This window comes from Akebia trifoliata, chromosome 15, assembly GCF_017979445.1.
Source record: "Akebia trifoliata isolate Shusen 1 chromosome 15, ASM1797944v1, whole genome shotgun sequence".
Taxonomy (NCBI): domain Eukaryota; kingdom Viridiplantae; phylum Streptophyta; class Magnoliopsida; order Ranunculales; family Lardizabalaceae; genus Akebia; species Akebia trifoliata.
Window position 1 is genome coordinate 6,637,333 of NC_141389.1, and position 16,123 is coordinate 6,653,455.

At 37.3% G+C, this 16,123-nt stretch overlaps 1 protein-coding gene across 25 annotated transcripts; it reads right to left on the reverse strand.

Annotated features, from left to right (window-relative positions):
• Positions 1–6,041: 6,041 nt before the first annotated feature.
• LOC147384130 (uncharacterized) lies at positions 6,042–14,555 on the reverse strand. 25 transcript variants are annotated; one of them, XR_015172697.1, is made up of 7 exons: positions 12,148–13,746; positions 9,835–9,944; positions 8,140–8,182; positions 7,820–8,064; positions 7,637–7,717; positions 7,359–7,417; positions 6,042–6,255 (listed from the first exon to the last, which is right to left on the reverse strand). XR_015172697.1 is itself a non-coding variant. In XM_086425797.1 (7 exons), the coding sequence occupies exons 2-4, from the start codon at positions 12,372–12,374 to the stop codon at positions 7,871–7,873; spliced, it is 258 nt and encodes an 85-aa protein (XP_086281923.1). In that variant the 5' UTR covers positions 12,375–12,428; positions 13,758–14,541; the 3' UTR covers positions 6,042–6,255; positions 7,359–7,417; positions 7,637–7,717; positions 7,820–7,870. The 25 variants fall into 25 exon arrangements, 6 of the variants coding, with proteins under 6 accessions (XP_086281923.1, XP_086281918.1, XP_086281922.1 ...); XR_015172699.1 differs by having other exon boundaries at positions 7,820–7,998; positions 12,148–13,745; XM_086425797.1 differs by lacking the exons at positions 8,140–8,182; positions 9,835–9,944 and adding an exon at positions 13,758–14,541 and having other exon boundaries at positions 7,820–7,998; positions 12,148–12,249; positions 12,347–12,428.
• Positions 14,556–16,123: the final 1,568 nt, after the last annotated feature.

Genomic DNA, 16,123 nt, shown 5'->3' on the forward strand with positions numbered 1-16,123 from the left:
AATGAAGTCTGCAACTTCCTTATCCGTCACTTTCGCCTTCTCTTCTTTCTGTTCACTCTCAATCATTTTGTCCTTTCCTTTTACTTTTCTTTTCTCTTCATCCGTCATGCCTTTTGTTGTTTCTTCAGTCTCTTCCCTGATGCTTACCCTCTTTTTTGATATTTTTTTGTATCGCCCTGCCCTTGTCATATGCCCAATGTCGGTCACCATTGCTTTCTTCATGGTTTCAACCCCGGAGGTTGTGGTGATGGTTGTCTCGTAACTCCAGGGAACTGCTTGGATAGAGTTATAGGGGAATGGTTTGGGTGAGTGTATGGTCATGGGAGGCGGCTCAGATTTTACATTGAGAATGAGGGGTAGTGGCGATGATTTGGATGAAATGGTAGCAGGAGTAGTTGATGAAGTATATGGGATGATGAGTGGTGGACGTGAAGATGCGGTGTATGGTATGTGGAGAGGGGGTCGGGTTGATCCTTGAGCATTTGGCAGTATGTAGGGGATAACAAGAGGAGGTCGGGCAGAGTTTTGGTGGTTTGGTGATCCATAAGGTATAACTAAAGGTGGTCAGATAATAGTATTTTGATGAGTGGGATGGATGGTGAGGTCGGCCAACCTGAGTGGTGGTAGTGAATTTTGGGGTGAGCTTGTTGTATGATGATTGATTGTGCTGATTGTTGGTGCTTCTGATCTCTGAGTTAGGTAAACCCTGATTTTGGACCCGATAGACGCTATTAAATCTGAGGGATTGAAGTCGAGTTCTCCACAGACAACATTTACCCTATGCCCACTCCCCTCTCCATTGTGAGTAGGTAGGGGGTTTTGGTTGATGTTCTGTTGTTGGGGTGGGTTGGCAGGCCCATCTAGGATAAGAGCCTTTTTATCGATCAGGTTCTGTACTTGATGCTTGAGCTGCCAGCATTGATCTGTAGAGTACCCTGGTGCACCCATGTGGAATTCATATAACAGGTTAGGGTTGTACCCTGGCCCTTTCACAGCCTCAGGATTTGGTGGACGTTTTACCAGATATTCTCCTCTGAGTAAGAGTGGCAGTAATTCTAATAGTGTCATGGGTAATCTGGTAAATACTCTGTTTACCCTGTTAGGTCGTGCCTGCTGGTTTTGCCCATACTGTGGTGTTGGTTGTGCTTGCAGAGGAACTGTCTGAAAGGGATTCTACGGTGCTGGAGCCCAAGCAGCTCGAGGTACTGGCGCCCAAGGGACTTGTGGTGCTTGCGGCCTCTGAACTGGTGCCTGAATGAAAAGAGGTTGGCTGGGTTGTACATTGTTGACTTGAGTTTCCTCTTTCTTATTGACAAAAGGCACGAACTTCTTCTGTGCCGATGTCCCTGCCGCTGCACTTAGGGCTGTGAAGTCAAATATTAAACCAGTCCGGATCCCGTCCTCGACCCGGTCTGCCACTTGAACTAAATTTGAAAAGGTGCCTGTGGTGTGTCCAACCAGATGAGTATAAAAGGCATGCCCTAGTGTTGAGATGAACGTGGTGTTCATCTCTTGTTCAGTCATTGCAGGCCTCACTTGTGAAGCAAACTCCCGCCATCTTTGGACGTACTCTTTTACTGTTTCCCTTTGCTTTCTAGTCATCTTGGCCATATCATTTCGATCCAGACCTACATCTGTGTTAAACCGATAATTATGCCAGAACATTTCAGCCAAGTCTTGCCAACTTTTGATAAGCGTATGGTCCAATCCGGAAAACCATTTGAGTGCAGGCCCTGTCAAGCTTCTTTGAAACAACTGCACCAGTAACCTGTCATCTTCGCCGTATTGGCACATGGATCCGTAGTATAGTTTTAGATGTGACAGAGGACACCCCACCCCACTGTACTTCTCAAACTCCGGACATTTGAACTTGGCCGGCAACTGTGCATTAGGATAAAAGCAAAGGTCCCTGAATCTTGTCCCTCCTAAAGTATTTGTATCCTTCATTCGTCTCATTTCTTCTTGGAGAGACTCTATCTGCTGGGCCATTTTGTTATCAGTGGCATTTTTGGCCTCAGGTACCCTGAAGTCACACTCATCATCTGGGATTACCACCGGGGGTAGTTGATTCTGTGGGATGTAAAGTGGAGGGCCCTGATACATTGGCACCGTAGGAGGTGGGTGGTCTGTTGATCTGGTCGTGTCTGTTCAAGGGGTTCCGGATTTGATCCAGATGCTTGGTGCTAAGCGGCTTGCGCTTGTAGGAAGTTAGTATTACTAAAAACAGCCGTCAACATTTGTTCTTGTCTTTTCGTTGTTTCTATTAGCTTCGCTATCATTGCATTAGCTTCGGCAAGTTCACTTGTCGCAGGTTGTGGATCTTCTAAGTTGCTCATAGTTGATGTAGATCGAAGGAAATACGGAGGCTTCTCAGGGTGTTTGTACTTCTTTCGTTTGGCCACCTTTGGGTACAGAAGACCAAGCATTACTATCTTATTTACAAAAAGAAAAATGCCTGTCATTTTATTAGGTCGGGTAAAGTTATTTATTTTAAAGCAAACGAGTTTTAAAGAAAGAGTTCTTTGACTTGGAGCCGACAAAATATTTTAAAAAAGAATTACATCAGCAGGGGCTGGCATCGACATGGAGCCGGTGAGAATTAAAAAGATTTCATCAGCACGGAGCTGGCATTGACACGGAGTCGGTAAAATTAAAAAGCTTTCATCAGCAAGGAGTTAGCATCGACATTGAGTCGGTAAAATTTAAACGATTACATCAGCATGGAGCTGGCATCGACACGGAGCCGGTAAAATTAAAAGTGATTACATCAGTACGGAGCCGACATCGACACGGAGTCGGTAAAATTAAAAAATGATTTCATCAGCATGGAGCTGGCATCAACACGGAGTTGGTAAAATTTTAAAAGTGATTACATCAGCACGGAGCTGGCATCGACACGGAGTCGGTAAAAATTAAAACGATTTCATCAGCACGAAACTGGTATCGACATGGAGTAGATAAAAAATGATTTCATCAGCACGGAGCTGGCATCGACACGGAGTCGATAAAATTTAAAAATGATTACATCAGCACGAAGCTGGCATCGACACGGAGTCGGTAAAAAAAGGATTTTGAAAAAGAATTACATCAGCCGGAGCTGGCGTTGACACGGAGTCGGTAAAAAAAGATTTTGAAAAAGAATTACATCAGCCGGAGCTGGCATCGACACGGAGTCGGTAAAATTAAAAGTGATTACATCAGCACGGAGCTGGCATCGACACGGAGTCGGTAAAAGAGATTTTGAAAAAGAAATTTCATCAGCACGGGGTTGGCATCGACACGGAGTCGGTAAGACATTTTGAAAGAGAAGATTACATTTTGAATTCTGTACACCAACCCTTTAAACAATTCATTTATGCCATGATTATCCCCAAATAAACTAAAAGAAATTTCATTGAACTATTGAAAATTTGTTTGACAAATAGGATTTTCATTGAATAACAACTTTCAATAACTCTGACTTAGACTTTTTTACATGGACGCTTGGATTTGTTTTGATCGTCATCAGGATTGCTGGGACAATTAGGCTTGCTTCTCTTGGTTCTAACAACTAGCACCTTAAACTCTTTTGGTCCATCTGGATACTCTAAGGTGCGCTTGTTCCACGCTTTCTCAATGAGATGCACTAACTTTTCAGTCAATGGTTCGGGAAAAAAGAATTGTTTGTGTTGAGGTAGCGAGAACTCTATAGGTACTTCGTACTATTCTGGGATTAAAGCAGGTTGGTAAAAAGATGTCTCCTCCAGTCCGATCAAACGGACATAATAGGATCCTTTAGTACCTAAAACAGGGTAGTCCGTCATCCACCAAGGGCATCTCAAACCAATATGACGTGCAAGACGAGAATCCAACCATTTGCCCCAAGCCTTGACTGAGTTGTGACGCACTAACATGTTTCTCTTGGAAAAGTGCTATGGCCTATACTTGAGGGTTGAAGGAATGTCCACAATTTTGAGACGGTCGCAGAGCCACATATAAAGTAGGTGAGGGCTTCCTTTGAAATCCCTTCCCTCACCATTTTTTATGGCATCCAAACCTGAGAAGGTTTCAGCTAGAATAAGAGGTACGGGATTGGCTTTTCTAGAGAGCTGGGAAGCTATGTCTATGAAAGACTCAAGAACAGTTTGGCCTTCACTTTTGGAGGTCAGCATGTATTGGGCTAGGATCCCTAAACATAACCGATAGTCTCTAGTGGCTTTCCAAGCTTCTGGCTTTATATTGATGGGATGACTACGAGAGTGGTATGGACTCAATAAGGGTACTAAATCCAATCTCCCGTTACGGACTAAGGCCTTGACTTCTTCTTTTGAAATGTTTAGGCCTGTGACGAGGTCACCAGAATATCCTATCTTCAATGAAGGCCTGACTAGGGGACCTGAAGTAGATATCTCCATGATGCCACAATAGTCTTCATGAGTAGGACACAAGTGTATATGCCCAATGTGGAAGATGTGAAGATAAGGGTTCCAACGCTTAGCCATAGCGCGCAAAAGATTCCAATCTATCTCAAACTCGTGAAAGTACAGGGCGCATCTCAACATGAATTTTGCAAAGTTGAATTTCTCTACGGTGTGCATCCCCGTGATGGTTGTTTTGACCAATTGGTCGATTGGGTTATTGCCTGCAGCCAGCATCCTGAGTTGACACAAGAGAATAGTTCAGTACATTTCCAAGGTCAATGTAAAGTTACTTTTCTTTTGAAAATCTTTGTTCTTATGGAAAACACTTTTCTTTTTTGAAAATTTGATTTTCATTTTGATTTAAATGGCCCGGCCTATCATAATCATTGGATCGAGATGGACTGGGTCATTATTGAATTTTTGCAAGAAATGGATTCTTTATTGGGTCGGTGTACCCATTTTAATTTCTAAAAACAAAATCTTGACCCTTGAGGACAATCATACACTTTGATCTCATTATTCACATCATTCACATACATCAATCATCAAGTTTCATTCAACAACCCGGGAACACCCGTGATAAATTCGAGTCGTGACTTACAGAGAAGGCTTCTAAACTCTAAGCTTACTACTGCAATGCATTTTTATCTGGCCACTCTTGCCCAAGCACACTTATATACCTCTCAAGCATACTCAATCAGACGGTACGTGGTGACTTGATTTGATATACCGTATAGGTGATAATCTAAAACTTCAATTCACTTCTCTGAAGCCAAAAACAGCTAGTTTGATCCCCAGTTGAGAGGTGGCCACGATGCTGAGCAAAGGCCCACTTAAGTACCTCTCGTCTAGAATAGACGTAGTCTATCCCCCTCGTACAGTAGGGTACAGCGGGGCAAGATCTTGCTTAGGCACTGGTTTTGACTAAGAAGTACAATTGATGTACTTGGATTATCTTTTATATACCTATGGGTACGAGTCAAGAGTTGTAGCTTTCATAAATGGTTTTCGCATCCCGTGAGGGGACCGTCCACGTACTAGTACTACGTTGGCAATCGGGACATGTGACCGTGCGGCTTACAATAGGACAAAGGCTCAGGTCGCTCCAATATGGGTGTATCAATATACCTTTCAGAATCACCTGATCAAATGGTATTGATGCCCCAGTTTTATATACCTTACGGTACGTGATTGGAGTTGTGATTTTCATGAATGACGTCGCATCTCCGAGGAGACCGGGCCACGCATTAGTACCACGTTGGCTATTAGGGACATGCAAGGGTGCAATACAATAAAGTAAACGTGCTAGTGGTGTGTGCAAATAGGATAGGGTGTGCCCGGGGTATTTTCCAGATGAGTGGGCCCGTTGGCCAGATCATAGCTTTTTAGATAATTTGTCCATAAGGGTTGCACATTCATAGTTAAGCATCAACCAATCAATTTTTTTTCATCATTTGTTTTTCAATTTTACGAATGAACTAATCATAAAAGGACTTCTCTCTTTTTTTATTTTTATTTTTTATAGTCCAACCAATGATCACTTTGAATTTTCATTTTGATCAATCAAAAAGTGGCGAGCGGTACGCCCTGAGTTTGGAAAAGATGATCCGTTTTGGTTAGGCAATGGGCCTAACCAAAGGGTCCCTCTTACTCTTCCTCTTCGAGATAATAATAAAGAAAAAAGGTTTCAAGATGGGAAATCTACATCTATTAATAAAAACAGGATCTTGAAACCATCTTCACTTCATCTATGTATTCAAGTTAACGAATCAGATTCAACTTTGGGTTTGAAGCTTTGGAATCCTTTAGACCTTGAGAAAAACGTGTGGGATTACTCTGATTCTCCTTCATTCACCTATGAAACATGAGAGACACAACTCAACTAATACTCACACATATCCCCAAGATGAAATCTATTACTGATATAGGCATACAGCAAATAAAGAACAAAAAGAATCCATCTAAGAAAATTACATATGAGTACAAAAACAACACAAGAATGCTAAGAAATATGAGAGACACAACTCAACTATATAGATTAGAGACGCAAACAAAGCACTGATTTAAAAACAAAACCAAAAACAATATAGATTACAACACCAAAAACAAAAACAAAACTGCAAAAAATAGAGGGGAAATGTTGTTCATAGTCTGAAAGAAACTTGATAGACAACAATATGACCAAGTCATACTCAACAACCTATCCTTCTGAGTGGAGTGTTGTTCTACATATTCCAAGCTGAAATGCACTACCGATTCAACGGTACTTCATCACCCGGAGATATAATTTGAATAATGAGATCATCTCAGCCAACAATATGACCAAGAAAACTTGAACCTAATTGTTTTTATCTCACTCAAATACACAGTATCTTAACATTTGGGCCACACCCAAATCGTCAAAATGGCAAGTTAAGGTACATGATTGCAAGTAATATACATCACTAATAACTTACCCTATAAGACCAACTTAGAATTTCTTATAACCTGATTATATACATAGTCTTAATTCATTTATCATACATATACATCCCACCGATACAATTTTCATAAAGCATAACCATCATCATAAAAAAGAGAAGAAATAAACAGCAAGAAAACAAATAAATCCATATCTAAATATATAATCATAAACAATCTGCATGTAGTGACTGTGCTGACGAGGAGGTGTGCACAGAAACATCGATGCTTTTCCTAATGATATGAGAGAAAAATCTTTGGTTCTATGCACACCTCCACGTGTGCATAAAGTCTAACTCAGTATCCCGCACAGTCACCCAGAGAATAAACAAATGAAACAGTCCATGAACAACCAAGACAAGGATTTCACACTAAATTAAGGCATTACATAGCCTACTATATGTGCTTGAGAGTTGCCTTCCAACAGAAAATGAACATTATGGTTGTGAAGTAAATTTAAGCAAAGATTTATAGCAATTGGTAGATGCCTTGACTTACTGTGCTGATTGCGATTGACCAAGATTAGACAAAAGTGATTGCTGTAAGGCCAAAACTTGCTACATAAAATTATAAAATAAAAGTCAAAATAAAAATAAAAAACAACGGAGAACAAGCATGTACCAACTAGCTATAGTAATCTAAATCACGAAAAATAATCGAGGAATACGATGTCCCTCTTCAACACTGGCAATCTTACATCACAGAAAGCAAGACCGGGAAATGTGTAAGCCTCACTATTTAACATGCTCACTTGGAAAAAGATAAAGGGACGGTACCTGCATTCTTTCAGGGGACGTCTCTTGTGGAAGAAATTCTGGGTTTTGCATCATTTCTCTTAATTGGGAATTGGAATCAAGCTGATTGAGACCGAGAATCAAACAAGCAAGACAAATGTGTTAAAGACAGAAAAATAAGAAACAGTTTTATGCTCAATGATATATATAAAATAACCAATATACCTGGTTCATGTACTGAGGGTTAGAGAGCAAGCTTTGCATCATCTGATTCAATTAAGAGGAATCCTGCAAGCCACCCAACATCCTTTCCATCTCTCCTACCAAGCCACTACTACTGATACCAGGAGCATCCACCACTGGATTTGGCCTTGTGATGTTTGTTTGTGCCCTTGTCTGTGCAGCTGGGATTCACAAGGATGGAGTTGTTCTTGACAAAGATTTTGAGATTCGATTGAAATTTTAAAAAGCTTCAAGTAAAGCAGAATCATCATCATCATCTATGCCTAAACCAAAATATCAGGATAAGCAACAAGAATACTGACTCAATTCAACTCTATCCAAAGCTGTGGTTTCAGATTTCGTCTTCTGTAAAATGAGAAACAAATAAATCACATTTTTTGTTTACTATGAAAAAGGTCCATATCCTACGGCTATAATTCATCAATCAGACTGAATTTTGGTGCAAACGTCCAAAGGAGATGGACCAAAGAATATGGAGTAGTAGACCAACACGAGAGATGGGTATTTGAGACCAACACCTTAGGTTTATTTTAATGTAACAAAGGGAGCTGTCAAGCTGGCCAGAGAAGCACTATTTTATAGGAGAGGAATCTTTTTATTTTACCAAAAGAATCTTGATTAGAAAACAGAGATGTGGCATTCAATGACGAACATTCAGCTCGATTCCTGGCTCTTGGTCTCTAATGTCTAAAGGACATGCTCTCGTGAGGCTTTGATATTATAACCTATGGCTCCACAACCCCAAGCAAACTCATTTTTTTTTTTTTTTTGGGAAAAGTTAGTGTTTTTCAAGAAACAAGAAATTCACGCTTCAAATACCAATCTCCATTGAAACAGCAAAGCCTTTATATGTCTAGCCTATGTGAAATCTTTTGAGTCTAGCGCTTTAGCGAGAGCTAACCACTTTTTTCAAAATGTCTTCCTTGACCTTATTTTAGCACAAGGGGCCTCGGCTAGTTGAAATGTTTGCATGGGCAATGCCCAGGTAAAGCCTCACTACACCAATTTAAATTTTCAAGAACAAATCATAAAATTACATATAGGTGTTGAACACTAGCCATCAATTAAATCTGGATTTGACCTTATGCATGATGAAAATTCTAAGATTGATCAAACATTCTTGTAATGTATTTTAGAAATCAATAATTTTAGTCAAGGTGATCATTTTTACAACAAGAAATAGTGTCACATAAAAAAGGTATTATTCGATAAAGAAATCATAAAACCAATAACCAACATACATACAACAAAACTAAAAGTAAGGTCCATCAACAATACAGTAACATGAACCACTAGAAGCAACAGAAATGTTAACAGTACTCAAGCAAGTAGAGAAGAGCATCCCCTCGCGTTCTTGATTTACAACCATGTAGGTTTGTGGTACACATGATAATTAGCATCATGATATCATATTATACAACCTTGCAATATACTAGTCGCAGCTTTGACTACACAAAGATCAAATGGATCACAAGACACAGAAAATATAACTACTTTATAACCATCAACGAAGCTAGAATTTGGACATGCCACCAATTGTAACAAATAACAACCGTGAACATGCTTATCAGAGAGTCTAGATGACCAATTCACAAGCATAGGCAATTCCTGAATGACCAAAACTACAAATAATTACAAAAACTACAACTGATGAATTCATGCACAAGGACCATCAAATTCAGAGCACAAGGATTGGAAGCAACTGAAACCAAAATCGAAACTGAACCCAAAACATTAAGTATAGCAGTGCCCATAGACAAACAAATATGTGAGACTGCAATAATGCAAACATTGCTAATAGTGATTCAAAACACCAAAATGTAGTGCCAATACAATGCAAGTAAACAAGAAAGCTTAAGCATAGTAATATAGAGATAAAAAAAAAAAAGGGGTCTGAAGTGAAAGAAGACTTGTACCAATGAACTCAAATGGTAGGAATCAAATAGTGTTTAGAAAAGCCTCCCTCGTAACACATAGATGGAATAAAAATGACTTACTTTCCTTCCAAAATTTCTGGTGCAAGGATGCCAAAGTGGTGAAGAAATTCAGAAAATGTTTGTCTAGTAGGATATCCAGTAAAGCTGATCCAAATTGCCCTAAGAACACCCTACAGGTATGATATGAATGGCAAAACATTTTAATTATAAAAATGTAAACTTGGTAATTTACAGCAAATCAAGTCCAAACATGTAAATGAGAAGCAACCAATGTTAAAGAAAACACTCATCTAAGTTGATGGGCATGATTAAGTCACACTAGCTTGATAGGAACCAGGTGCAATTAATATATTTTTTATCAGTTACTCGGTGTAATTTAAGATTTTATTGGTCAAAACAAATTGTGCCATATCATCAAGTCAAAGTTTAGGAGGTCATATCAGCATGAGGTAACCCGGTTGCTCTAAGAGTCTCGAACACTTGGGTAAGGGTACAAATGGGCGGGGACGTATCAGTCCATCTTTTTAAACCAGGTTAGGCCCATGATCTACCCCCTAAATGGGCTTTGTGGGCCGTGCCTTTTTTAAGTTCCACCCCAACCCTCTACAATTTTTTCAATATTTGAATGGAATTCTGAATTGGGTTAGAATTGGGAGTACCGACAGTTGTAACTCCTAAAACGAACTTCAACATTTGATTGTCTTGGGGTTCAGTAATACACATGATATGGTCTACTCTCCTTGTAACGCCATACCCATACATAGTTCATGAGTCAACATTGAACCTAACATTACTTTCTTTTAATGTTCCTGCCAAGCTCTTGTGGTTTCAACACATAAGGACTTATGTACATGAGACACACCCAACCCTTTTACACTTAATTTTATTTTTCAATATACACCACCAATTGATGTGCACCGGACACAACATAAATAAACAATTTAATATCAACCTTAATTTAATATTAAACTGCTTTTCTATGCTGCCTCTTATCAAGAATTACACATCCAAAATTGGTGTGTACTGTCCAACCCAAAATTTTAATTTTGCCTTTTTTACATTGTTACTTTCCTTCCTTAACTAATATATAAAAAACTACCTTTCTATGCTTCACGTTTCCTTAAAAAAAAAGTTTGGATGGGCTCAAGCGAAGCTTGTGTGGCCCCTTTTCATATTTGTATCACGCTTTACCTTATTAGGGATGATTTCAATGTTCTAACATACAGTGATTTGCATGCAAAGCACACAATTCCCTTCCAGTTTTCCTTTTACTAAAACAGAGAGGAGGGTGGACCAACTATTCTCAAATGCTAGTCTACAAAATTTTACAAAAACAAAGGTGGGGGGCTCTTTGTGGCATTTTCTCAGATACTTGGAATGCCTGGAACAACCCAAAAAACTATACCCAAACCTAGTGTCCTAAACAGGATTGAATTGGAAGAGACGATGGAGAGCCTACCTAAAATTACTACCTTTACTAAAATTCCATCTAGGAATTGAATTCCAAGTTTTAATCCACTAGATTAGTAATAATATAAAATAATTGAAAGTCTCGGCAGTAATAATTATAATGCAATAATAAACCTAAATACAATTTTTTTTTTTAATAATTTTAATCTTCATAATACTAAATATTACAAAAATTATTTAAGAATCAAAAGAATTCAACAACTTACTTAGCATATATTGCTAGCTTATATTTGAATTTATTTCTAAATGCTCCAATCATGTTGCACGCCAGTAAAAACAAAGAAATAGAAGAAGAGAGTAAAGAAAAGAATAAGGGAGGAAGAAAGTAGAAAATACGATTAATATATTATTTAAATAATAGAAAATTAGCAGAAAATTCATGTGAGGTGTACATCTCACACTAAGGCATATGCCTTTTGGATTTTGAGCATCTTTTGGTACTGGTTGACGTAAACCTTAACTATTTTTTACATTTCTTTGCACCTCAGCATGTTTTTAATGAGTCTAACTTTGAGGTATGCCTTGAGGTGTAAGCCTCACACACAATCAAAAACAATGATTTGCATACATACCCTATTCTCTTTACTTGATAAAAATAAAATAGACAACTCATTATAAGAAAAAACCAATTCTTTACCACTTATCATGGGCATTAAAAAAAATGCTTTAATGGGCTTCAAATTCTAAAGAGAAAACCCTTTAATTTCTTATTTTCACACTCTCTTGTATGCAACGAGTGCCATTACTAGAGAAAGAAGATACTACACCACTATATATAGAAACGATAAAGATCATGCAAAGCATAGAACACAAAAACGACATTTCCGTCAAGATAGTATAATCGAATTATGTATCATCAACAATTACCATGATCTTTTGATCATTCTTGTAAGAAACAAATACCTCGCAAAGCTCTTGATAGATGATTTTCAACAACTACACAGGATTCCTCATGCACAATCTCATTAACCAGTGACTTCCCCATAGCTTCACTAGCCGCTAAACCTGTCAATTCAGCAGTTTTAGTAATCCATCCATTAATAAGCCCAGCCGAATCAACTGCAATACTCATATCAATACAAGATGGTTTAAAAGATCTCACATGCCTTTTCCATACATGAGGCACACATCCAAGGTTGCCATTCAAGAACATACTGATCTTTGTATACAACTAGCCATATGTACTATAAAAAAGCATAATCTGTGATTACTACATCTCAGAACAGTCGACTAATTTGCTTTGATATATGGCATTGACAATATAAAATTATTAGATTAGCTGTTCAAAGCCAATAAAAGAACACCAAACAAACTATACCTTTCAAGGATCAAAGCTAAATACAATCATTTGAAATCAGCAAATGCGTTAATTTCCATGCATGTAAAGATATTGATAATCAAAAAGAAAAGAAAAAATGAATTTGAAAGCCTCATTTTACCATTGCCCTTACTACACCTCAATAACCACAAGCACGTCAATAACTTAGGTAGTGTTTGGGAATATGTTCTCCCTCGCTTTTGATCGTAAAACCTGCTTTACGTTTTCTTTTGATCCTTAAAACCAGTCACTTGGCATATAATTTAAGTATACATATCCTCAACCAATCAAGATTGCTAGTGTATCGAAGAAGCTAGAACATAACGGGTCCCCCGAACTCACACTGGAGACCTCAGTGTATTAGGATCAGTCAACCATCCACCCTAACAAGCTATAGAACTCTTTAAAATGAAACTAAAATTCTGTGATTTTTAACATGGAACAAGTGCAGAGAGCAAATAAGTATTTAGTGGTCATATTGGTGGAAAACATAATAATTAAAACAAAATAGAAAACTTATAGCAGAATTCCAAATCTTAGCAAACCAAAACAATAAAAAGAACCACAAAAACCCAATATTCCAACTAAATTAGAGCAGTACCAAACATCTTAATCAACAGAACCATAAGAAAAATTAAAATAAAACCCAGTATAGTTCAAAACTATGCAACTTAGTAATTCAACCATTTGAGAACAACACTAAAATATCAAATCAATAAAAAAAAAAACACCCAAAATCTAGTAAACTTCAATATGATTCCTACTAAACAATCCAATTGAACATAGTAGGGCAAAACCACAAATCTTAGCAAACCAAACTAGAAAAAAAAAAAAAAAAAAGAATCAAAAGAAACCTAGCACATCTTATGAAGAGAGTAGAAAACTTTGTACCAAAGACAACAAAAAAAAACAAATAAACCCATAGACTTTGGACGTCAGATTCATTTATTTGGACATAGTGATATGGAGGAATAGAATTCATTATTGTTGCTGAGTTTTGATTTGAAATTTAGAAGTGAGATTCCTTCTTCGTTTAATGATCTAATGAAGATGAAACAACAACAATAACAACAAATTATAAGAAAAAAAAACCGATATTGATGATTTTGGAAAGTGAAATTACTGAAATTTGGAATTTTTTTTTCTTTTAAGGTTTTTGTTGAATCTGAAGAGAGATTTGTTAAGGAAATCTTACCTTTGCAGAAAAATTGAAAAAGAAGCGAAGTGCAGAAGAAAACTAGGTTTCTTTGATTGAATCAATCCATCGTCATTCAATGCAGCATTTTCGACTTCTGATCTCTACGAACCCTAAATTTGGGTAGCTGTGGAGAGAAAGTGTGCACAAACCCTAGATCTAGGAAGTTGTAGAGAGAGAGAGTGAGTGTGTGTGTGATATAAGCACAGATATACAGAGAGAGAGAGAGACCTCCAACTCTTCCAATCTATATTTAAATCTACAAATTCAACGCTAGAAAACCAAATTCCCTCTGCTCCGGTTTTTCTCAGATTATCATCTTTCGAGTTGTTGTAGAAAACAACTGTTGAATCTCAAGGAACAATTGTTCCTCTCAAAATGGTTGGATTTCTTCAATATTTTTTCTTCGATATGGATTCGGGAGAGTTTCTCAGCATCGAACCTCAAGAAGGAGATAGAGCAGACACAGAGAGTCAACAAGAGAGAGAATGAGATCGAGAGATACATCGAAGGAGCGACTGAGAGGTCGATCGAGGGAGCAACTGAGAGAAAGACTTACACGATCTAGAGTTCGATCGTGAGAGCAACTGAGAGAAAGATATGAGATCGAGAGAGAGGCTGAGAGAGAGAGAGAGAGAGAGGTCCGTTCCAAAGGAATGAGACGGAGATCAGGGTGTTTAAAATATAAGTAAAACGGTTTTAATAAGTAAAACGGTTTAATACCGTTTTTAAACAAAAACGGCTTAATGCCGTTTTAGACGAATGTTCCTCTTTCGCAATTGTTTTGTAGTGTATGTAAGCAAAATTTTGCGATCAATCTCCACGTGGAATAAAAAATGCTGATCAAATGTCACATAAATTTTAATAACTTTAAAAAAAATATTAATTTTTCACTATTGAATTTTAATTTTAAATTTGTGACTGTTCATATTCAAAACCTTGGATCAAGCCTAAAATAGTTTTTTTATTTTTATTTTTTTATATAGAGAAAATTTATACTCTGCCTACAGTGACAACACAAGCTACACTTCACCCCTAAAAAAGGAGGGGGGGGGGGGGGAAAGTCTGTTCGATTGCATGGAAACCCAATTTCCAAGGAATTAGACGGTGACGATGTTAGTTGATGACCGTGGTGGCGGTAATAGTGGTGGTGGTGGAAAGGTGAAGGGGAAGAATAAGATGCACTATGTTTTTTTTTTAAGGGGGGAGATGGGACGGGGCGGGGGGTGAATTTCATTTTCCCATTGACACAATGGGAAAATGAAATCTAAAACCTTAGCTGGATTTTTAGATTATGGTGATTTCATTTTTCATTAAAAATATCAATCAAACACATAAAAAAAATATTATTTTTTATAATAAAAGAAATACAATTTTCCACTATTTTTAAGTAATCAAACACGCCTTAAATAAATCTAGGGTACTTTTCAAATATCTCAGCTGTTAAATCATTAAGAAAATGCAACCTTAAAAAAATCAGTCCACTCTAAAACTTCTAACCCCATTAAAAGTGATTTAGAATGTAGACTGTTAATTTTTTGTCAATAATTTGTATATCACTTTTGATGGATTTAGAAGTTTCAGATTGAGCTGATTTTTCATGAGGATGATCTTCTCATCGTAGTGACCATCCTCGCAAAAAATCAGCTCAATCCAAAACCTCTAACCCATATTTTGAAAAATCATTGTTTTTACATATGTTTTTTCATATGTACCTTGAACCGCTCCCATAAACTTAATATCATTAATTTAATAGAGGGTTTTTATAAAATACCCATAAATTATATCTATTAAGGGGACTTTTCAAGTCTCAACCTTGAGTTGGGGTTAGAAAAGTCCGCTTAATAACATTTGTTTAATGAGGAGCCTCAAACATGACATGAAGCTATTTTTATTATAAATTGTAAACTCTTTATTACAATATTTAATATTAAATATAATTGAAAAAACAATCTTTCTAACACCATTTAACATTAAATATAATTTTAAAAAAAATGAATAAAAAAATATATAATAGAATATAAATAACTTACCAACTACTATAAGATTGAGACTCGTTGGTCTTTGGGTGTGAAACCCCTCATTTAAACCCTCGTACATGCCTGTCTAAGTGTTTGGGTTTACACATAATACAAAAATCCTAATTGTCAGATGTCCAAAAAAACAGAGCTCTCTTTTAATTTTATAGGCGAAAGTGTCATTCGTCGAATTAATTGAGGAATGTTTTAATCAATTGTCCAAATTCACAGAAAACATGCAGCTTGTCTTTAATTTAAACTACAACTTCAAACCATCATTGGTTAATATAAAATCTCAATTATTTCTACAGACAATCTAGGCTACATATCACCTCTAAAATTTGAAAC